The 8286-nt window shown below is 39.2% G+C and overlaps 2 protein-coding genes across 4 annotated transcripts; both read left to right on the top strand.

Annotated features, from left to right (window-relative positions):
- Positions 1–329: 329 nt before the first annotated feature.
- On the top strand, positions 330–3879 carry LOC137745938 (DEAD-box ATP-dependent RNA helicase 32-like). The gene is made up of 9 exons (XM_068485973.1): positions 330–704; positions 931–1206; positions 1450–1776; positions 1924–2115; positions 2301–2456; positions 2563–2996; positions 3186–3358; positions 3497–3745; positions 3779–3879. Exons 1-9 carry the CDS (start codon positions 330–332, stop codon positions 3877–3879), a joined length of 2283 nt encoding a protein of 760 aa, XP_068342074.1.
- Positions 3880–4677: 798 nt separating this feature from the next.
- LOC137743187 (uncharacterized) lies at positions 4678–7850 on the top strand. 3 transcript variants are annotated; one of them, XR_011069445.1, is made up of 11 exons: positions 4678–4808; positions 5161–5232; positions 5315–5389; positions 5537–5620; positions 6059–6139; positions 6726–6795; positions 6875–6966; positions 7094–7135; positions 7227–7307; positions 7411–7488; positions 7590–7850. XR_011069445.1 is itself a non-coding variant. In XM_068483075.1 (10 exons), exons 1-10 carry the CDS (start codon positions 4782–4784, stop codon positions 7659–7661), a joined length of 696 nt encoding a protein of 231 aa, XP_068339176.1. In that variant the 5' UTR covers positions 4678–4781; the 3' UTR covers positions 7662–7850. The 3 variants fall into 3 exon arrangements, 2 of the variants coding, with proteins under 2 accessions (XP_068339176.1, XP_068339181.1); XM_068483075.1 differs by lacking the exon at positions 7411–7488; XM_068483080.1 differs by lacking the exons at positions 6059–6139; positions 7411–7488.
- Positions 7851–8286: the final 436 nt, after the last annotated feature.

Raw genomic sequence — 8286 nt, 5'->3', positions numbered from 1 at the left:
TTTATCGAAAAAAAAGTCATTATATTATTATTAATTTTTTAAATCAGCAAGATATTCTAATTTGAACTAATTGTTATGTATAATTATAATTAAGGGATGCAATTCAAGCGTTACAGTATTCCGTCATAAACATGCTAAGTTAATTACCTTTCCCAAACCAATAACTTAGCCGTCGATTTCCCCAAACATAAACCCTACTTTTTACCTTCATCAAACATAAACCCTAATCTCTACCTTCACCTTCTCTCTCCAAGACCTTGCCCCTCTCTCTAGAACCTGTCTCTCCTCATCCATCCACAGTCCAAAGTTGAAACACAACCAAAGCCACAATGAGAAAACTCAAATCAAAGAAATATCGTATCAAAAAGAAACTCTCGGAGGAGCTCCAAGAAATCGAGCTTCTGAAATCGTGGATCGAATCCCAGCAACCCGAACGCGGCTCCAACCCCATGTCTCTTCCCGATTTGCCCTCAGACACCCCTCTCGGTTGTGTCGGCAACCCCAACCTCTTTTCGCGGTACGCCGGCGCCACTAGGTTCGAGCAGCTGCCCATCTCCAAGAAGACTAAGGACGCCTTACGCCAATCCAAGTATGTTGTCATGACCGATATTCAGAGGGCCGCTTTGCCCCATGCCCTATGCGGCAGAGATGTTCGCGGTGCCTCCAAGACTGGATCCGGGAAGACCCTAGCTTTCGTTATACCGGTAAGTTTTTTTAGGGTTTAGGTTTTTTTTTTGTGTGTTTATGCAAGTGATATTATAATATAAAGTTTAAACTAATCTAGCTAAATAGCTAAATATGGAGTTTGAATTCGACTGCATGTGGAAGGCTGGAAGCACATCTTCTAGTTGAAAATTGAGCACCTTAGAAACTGCGAAAAAGAAAAAAAAAAAAAAAATTCAAGTTGTGAGTTTGCCTTTCCCTTTTCAGCTTTTGGAAAAATTGTATAGAGAGAGATGGTGTCGTGACGATGGTGTGGGTGTTATCGTACTATCTCCAACAAGGGAATTAGCCATTCAAACTTTTCTTGTGTTGAATTCAATTGGGAGGCACCATGATTTTAGTGCTGGTCTTCTAATCGGGGGTCGAAAAGGAGTCAAAGAAGAGAAGGAGCGTGCAAATAAGCTCAACATATTGGTTTGCACGCCTGGCCGGCTTCTTCAGCACATGAATGAGACTGAACATTTTTTCTGTTCACAGCTTCAGGTTTATTTTATCTTCTATTAGTGTTATGATTTTGATTTCGGTCTCACTTAACATCTGAAATTCAATGTGTCTTACTCAACATCATCAACTTAAAATCGGTCTCACTTTGCATCATATTGTCCAAAGTTACCTTGACGTTGTATCATTGGTGCGGGATGCCAAGGTAACGATGTACCCATGTCACATAAGTTGCGTTTCTATTTTTTCTGCTGATTTGGGTGGACTTTTACGGCCAAGGAACAGGTTTTGGTCCTTGATGAGGCAGATCGTATGCTCAGTGATGCAAGTTTTAAGCCGGCAGTGGAGTTAATCATTAAAGATCTACCTAAGGACAGGCAAATTTTTCTCTTTTCAGCAACTCATCCAAAAGATGTTAAGGATCTTGCAACTCTCTGTTTGAAAGATCCAGAGTTCATCAGTGTGCATGAGAAGTCTTTGACAGCCACTCCTACTAATTTGCAGCAAACATATATCATCGTTCCTCTTCACCGAAAGTTAGACATGTTGTGGGGCTTCATAAGAAGTAACTTAAAATCTAGGATTCTAGTGTTTCTATCAACCAGAAAACAGGTGCGCCGACTTTGTTTTGACTTATTTCAATGTATCTCAGATTCCAATGTCATGCCTGATCATTTCACCACCATTTTTTCACGTAATACACCTGTTGCTTGATCCATATTTTTACTAAATTTGATTGTCGAATTTTTGTTTTAATAGGTAGAATTTGTATACAAAGCATTTGCAAAACTCCGACCCGGAATACCTCTGAAGCGTATTCATGGTAAGAGGAAGCAAGAGGAAAGAATGGAAACAGTCTCACAGTTTAGTAAGAACCCTATAGTTCTTTTTTCGACTGATGTGGCTTCAAGAGGCCTTGACTTCGACCAGGCAGTTGACTGGGTTGTTCAGGTGTGGCTTGGCTGAACTCTCCTTCTCTTTGGTGAAAAACCATATCGATGTATTAAAAAAAAAAAAAAAAGATTGTTGTTATTAATGATATATCCCCTGAGCTTTTCATTTTCTCTCGACCCGAATCATCCGTTACTCATTTCGTCACAGCGTCGTTAAGTGCTGATACTTTTTCTCGTGTGTAGGTGGATTGTCCAGAAGATGTTGCATCTTACATACACCGAGTTGGTCGAACTGCTCGCTTTGATTCTGTAGGGAGATCGCTTTTATTTCTGATGCCGTCTGAAGAAAAAATGCTTGATAAACTACAAGCAGCAAAAATACCCATTCGGGAAAAAAAGGTGGTTATATTTTCTTACATTTGACATCTTTTTAATTATCGTTCCCGCCGTCTCCGATTGCTTGTGAGCTACGCTAAACTAATTAGCTGTTTTACTGATTTCTCAGCCTAACAAGGACCTTGTGCAATCACTGTCTAAATTGTTGGCATCTAAGATAGTCCAGGACCCTGATCTACTACGTGGTGTGGCTAATAGGGCCGTTATCACATATGTAAAGTCTGTTAAAAAACAGAAGGACAAAGAGATTTTCGACGTTAAAGAATTACCAATTGATGAGTTTTCCAAATCGATAGGTCTACCGTTCCCACCCAGAATGCGTTTTCTAAACAACGAAATCAATAATTCCTCTAAGAAAGTGTCCGAACTATCTCCCATTGTTGAACCAGAAAATTTGGACAAGGACAATGAATTGGAGCTGCTTCCTAAGGAGGAACTTGATATCAGTGATTCTGGTGAAGAAGATGGGGAGAAAGATCCTTTTCATACAAATGATACAGCAAATGCCGCAGACTGGGAAGGAAGAAAAATCGAACATACTATGTGAGTTTCTTGCATTTTATGTTTTTATACTTGTTTTAACTCGGATTATAAGCTTAAAGGGGCTACCACTGTCACGAAATGGTTATTAAACGATCCCTTTAAAAATTTCATCAACCTTTAGTATTTGTGGATGCATTACCATTGTCACCCAAACTTTGAGCTCATATATGATAATCCCGTTCCTCATAGGTCGCCTTCTACATTGTCAACTTGGGTTTCGAAGAAGAAGAAGAAGTTAAAAATCAATATCCATAGACCAGTGGGAACTAGAGTTGTCTTTGATGACGAAGGCAACTCACTACCGCCACTAGCAAGGCTGGCTGATATCAACAATGCCAGAGCTCCGCTTGACCAAATTCAAGGTATGCAGTAGAGATTGTGTCGATAAGTGCATCAGTTTCGTGTGCCCAAATAACATCATCTATTGGAAAAACACGGTGTTTTACCTTGCTTCTTCTGAAAAAACTGTTGCCTTGAAATGTGTCTCCTTCTTTATGCAGGCAAGAAGACCGAATATTATAAGAAGCTCAGGGAAGGTCTGAAGAAGGAGGACAAGGATGACAAGGCTCAATACCGCAACCGCCGTCGTGAAAAACGCTTGAAGAATAAGATGAAGTGGAAGAGAGGAAACGCAGACGAGAAGGAGGAGGATGTTTCTGATTCAGAAGGAGAGGCATACGCAAATCGACCCCACAAAAGGTCAAAGATATATTTTGGCAGTGATCATGATGATGGTGAGATAAAAGAAAGTAAGAGTGATCATGATGATGGTGAGATAAAAGAAAGTAAGGATAAATTAGGGTTCATTGCTGACTCCATATCTTTGGCGGAACAAGAGGCTGTTGCTCTCAAAGTGTTGAGTGCCATGCACTCGTTGTGGTAGAAAATAGGAATTTGTTAGCTTGCTCCGAGGTATCCTACATTTTAAAGTTTTTGATCGGTAGGACTTGGAACCTCCTTAGTCGACCCCACATTGAATTTATTAGTTTAAGTGGAAGAAAAACCTTTGCAAGTTAATAATTTGGGAGGTGCTAGCCACTTTCTGCTCTGCTACTAATTATGCAACGTACATGATAATTAGAATCGTTTATATTTTATTTGAACATTAAGAATTTATCCAAGATTAAAAATAAAGAGTTTGAATGATTGTGCTACATTTTAACCAAGACTAAAAAAAAAAAAAAAAAAAAAAAAAGGGAAAAGATAGAACAAAAAGGTTCTGCCCCTAAATAGAACCCAACAAGATTCTCTCCGGATTCTTTTGATGAGGATGAATCCGTAATCCGTAAATTATGTATGTTTATCGTATATCATGTAGACATGATTTCTAAATAAAAATATTTAGAATATTTAAAATGATTTCTAATTATACGATATATGATGAACGAACATAATTCACGAATCTTCAGGATGCTCACAATGAGGATCCGAGGAGGATCCGAATTCAAATAGAATGACCTGATATTTCCGGAGTTACTAAAACTCCGACCGTTTGTGTAAGCCCCTTGGGTTGATATCTTTCTTTGTTTAGCGATTCTGCTTGGGCTTTGGGGTTTTGGGCCCCTTTGTATAAAAAAACGACCTGAAAAGGCTGAAATGGTAACTCCATTCGCCAAAACGACCAATACAGAATCGTCGTACTTTGCAAAGACGGAATAGTAAAAACGCGCCTAAACGAGTGAACGGCGTGAAGAAAAAAGAGCCAAACGCCGCCACAACAACTGCTTCTTCCTAGCTTCAAGGTCTCAGACTGACTCGCCGGCTGACTCGCCGGCTGACTCAGCCATGGAAGCCGATTCATCTTCTTTCAAGGTACGTGACTCACTCTTCGTCTTCAACTGAGTTTCTTATTTTTCCATTGCTTAGCTCGAAGTTTTGAACTAAAAGCTAGGGTTTCGATTCGATGCGTTTCTGTCGAGACGAATTCAAACACGAAACGTCGTCGTTCCCCTTGTGGTTAGTTGCAGTACAAATTGAAGCTTTAAAAATGGTTGAAAATGTTAGGAGGAGGTTGTAGTTCTGGATATTAGGGCTCTGTTTGGTTGCAGCTGCTTCTGCCAAACAGAGAATTTGTGTTGTTTTTAGTCTAACGTGAAACATTGTACTCGTTTTCCTCTGAAACTAAGCTGCTCCAGAAAGATGATGTTAATGGTTGATTTTGCAGATAATCTTGGGATCGGCTTCGATAGCACGTCGAAAAATATTGGCTGAAATGGGATATGAATTCACAGTCATGGTACTACGAATTGTTTCTCTGAAATATATAAAACCTAATTTCCCTGATGGTTTTTAGAAATTAAACTCTTGTTTTACTTTAGACTGCAGACATTGACGAAAAATCCATCCGAACGGAAAAACCAGAGGAGTTGGTTTTGGTTCTTGCCAAGGCAAAGGTTTGGTGTTCTTCTCCTTTTTGTTGTTTTCCTATTGGGAATGTAACACTAAATGCTAATCAGCTAAATTTTGGAACTTGCGTCTTTTAGTTTAGGGTTGTTATGGTTTTAAGCTCTCACATTTGTCAAATGTGAATTGTGTGTCAGGCCGATGCTATCGTATCAAAGTTGCAAAGTATCAATAATCAAGAAAAGGATGCTGAGCCCACGATTGTGATTGCGGCAGACACAGTATGTCATTTCTTTATATATATATTGTATGTGTTTGGTATCATCACTCTGTTTAACTACTGAAGGCATCAAAGTCTGGTATCACCTAGTGCCGTTTATGGAGGAGACACCCCCGTTTTCTTTTTATAGAGGAAAATCGTGTTTTACAGTTTTAGACTTCTAAGGCTCAATTTGGGATTTTGACTACGTAATTGTACAATAGTAGTTGAGAAGAAAAGCATTTAAAGCAAGATACTAATTAGTTCTGATGCTCAACTAAATTCATCCCCGTAACTGTAGGTGTTTCTTTCTGCATGTGTATGAGTGTCTGAAATTGTGCGTGTTAATGCTCCCTTTATTGCAGTTGTTTGTTTACTGCATAATGTAATGACATTGTCTCAACTAGTTTCTGGTTGAAATAGAATTGCTTACCTATCTGAGCTGATGGAAACTTCTCAGGCAGAAGCCATTTCACAAAGGCTCCCAGTTGGTGACTACATAAAGGATGCCGAACCAACGCTATTAATTACTTCTGATCAAGTATACATCACATCTTATACCATATTTATAGTCTCTATTATATGTGTGTTGTGTGTTGTGGATAAAACACCAAAATGTGTATATGGAATTTTTACCATACTCCTATCACTTCCTCAATAGTCTGGAGAGGGTAAGGGAGAAAGTAATAAGTATAGGTTTAAATAATGTTTTGATGTCAGTTATGTGAGATTCTATTGACTGAGAAACTTGTTCAGGAAGATAAATTATACGTAGGAGTTGCGTCATATTACGACATTGTTAATCACAGAACTTCATTTTGGGCCCATGTTTACATATTACATGTTTTGATTTCTTATGCATGAATTGTGTGCTTTAGCTCTTTCTCCTCCTCATTCTTTATGGAGTATCTGTTATACCTTATGTCGTAGACGCTCCAGACATCAGCTTTTTCCATACAATAACTTGTTTTACCCTCAAGGCCTTGTGTACGCTTGTTTGTCCTTCAACATAAATGGCCTATGGTGATATGACTTGTTTGCAACACTAGGAATTTAGAATTTTCCTTTCATGAGTCAGGGAACATTAAATCTGTTATTTCTTACTCTTATTGTAAAATGATCTGGAGGTGGTGGTCTATGAAGGTGTGATTCGGGAAAAACCATCCAGCAAGGAAGAAGCACGGCAATTTTTGAAAGGTTGGTTTAATGGGTATTTATTCCATGTCCCTGATGTTTTACTTTTTGACTCTGATAATTTTCCTAACATGAATTGCAGACTATTCTGGAGGGCATGCAGCAACAGTGGGATCTGTACATGTTACAAACCTTAAAACGGGATTCAGTAAAGGAGAATGGGATCGAGTGGAGGTACCTTTTGCTTTTTCTTGTTGTAGCTTCTGAAAGATGAAATTGAATAACTTCCCAGCTCTTTAGGTGAATGCTACGAATTGACTGGTCATATTTGTGGATAATATCTATTTGGGGTTCCTTGCAGATTTATTTCCATAAAATACCAGATGAAGTCATTGAGAAGCTGGTAAGAGTTGTTTTGTATCAAATTTGGTTGTTTCACTTATTTCCTTGATTGGATGATGACAATTTAACCCCTTCCGCTGTGTCCATGTCAGATTGAGGAGGGGATAGTGCTCAAAGTAGCAGGGGGACTCATAATAGAACATCCTCTAATACTTCCTTTTGTTAAAGAAGTGGTTGGTTTTCTACTCTCTGTTCTGAAGTTGTAACATTTGGTAAATGTGGGGCAAGGGAAGCCTACTGGAGTATATTTACGTTACCATGTGTCTGTTTCAACAGTTTAATTGATTGCCTTTTCATCCACGATCTTTTATTGAATGGATCCTGAAAGCTCATCGATTCTGATCCACTTATTAGGTCTTTACTCAATAACTAGTCATGCTGATACGAACATACTATTTTGTTGAGCGGTGTCTTGATGGTCATCCTCATATTTGAAATGCTGGTGCTTCTTGCAGGTAGGGACAACCGATAGCGTGATGGGACTTCCCATAGATCTCACAAGGAGACTCCTGAAAGAGGCCGTCTAGCTGCATTTTTATGTACCGGTACTTTATCTAATTGACGCCTATTGTTTCTTCTGTCGTTAAGCTTCTGATCTGGTATTGCTGAACTTTAAAACTACCAGCTATTCACATCTGTATCTGTTGTGAACTATATTGAATCAATTTGTTTTTGAAATGTTGTAGAGTAATGCCTTCATCGTTACACACACCCCATCTCTTTTTGTATTGTTGGTCTCTAACATTTTATTGATATAGAAGCAAACGCTGGCCGCGTAATATCTAAGGCCATGACTTCTCTCAGATGGTTTTGTTTATATTTCGACATAGTAGAAGCGAAGGCCTGCGCTTCTAGACTTGCGTACGCTTCTGCCTCGGTAGTACGACCGATGCGAGGGGGAGAGAGAGAGGTGCCCAGACTTTCTCCACACGGGGACTGTGGTATACTAAGCCTATCATCCAATGCCACGTGAAATTCGTATGCAATGATACTGTTACAGTGACATCCAAGATAAATGTTTCTCTTTGTAAGGACCATTTACAAAGTCTCGCTTTTCAATGCCCTATCCAATTTGCGGGCAGCACACATCACGACCGGCATCGAAAGTTAAGAGGTCGGTGGATTCTTAAGTTTTGGCTGCACAAGTAGGGA

Source organism: Pyrus communis, chromosome 1 (assembly GCF_963583255.1).
Source record: "Pyrus communis chromosome 1, drPyrComm1.1, whole genome shotgun sequence".
NCBI lineage: Eukaryota > Viridiplantae > Streptophyta > Magnoliopsida > Rosales > Rosaceae > Pyrus > Pyrus communis.
The sequence above is the reverse complement of the archived record's forward strand: the minus strand, read 5'-3'. Positions and strand labels throughout refer to the sequence as shown.

Coding starts and splice junctions, on each gene's coding strand:
- LOC137743187 (XM_068483075.1), top strand. CDS start 4,782: ATGGAAGCCGATTCATCTTCTTTCAAG. Junction 6,967..7,093: donor GAGAATGGGATCGAGTGGAG/GTACCTTTTGCT, acceptor GGTTCCTTGCAG/ATTTATTTCCATAAAATACC. Junction 7,136..7,226: donor ATGAAGTCATTGAGAAGCTG/GTAAGAGTTGTT, acceptor TGTCCATGTCAG/ATTGAGGAGGGGATAGTGCT.
- LOC137745938 (XM_068485973.1), top strand. CDS start 330: ATGAGAAAACTCAAATCAAAGAAATATCGTATCAAAAAGAAACTCTCG. Junction 705..930: donor CCCTAGCTTTCGTTATACCG/GTAAGTTTTTTT, acceptor TTCCCTTTTCAG/CTTTTGGAAAAATTGTATAG. Junction 1,777..1,923: donor TTCTATCAACCAGAAAACAG/GTGCGCCGACTT, acceptor TTGTTTTAATAG/GTAGAATTTGTATACAAAGC.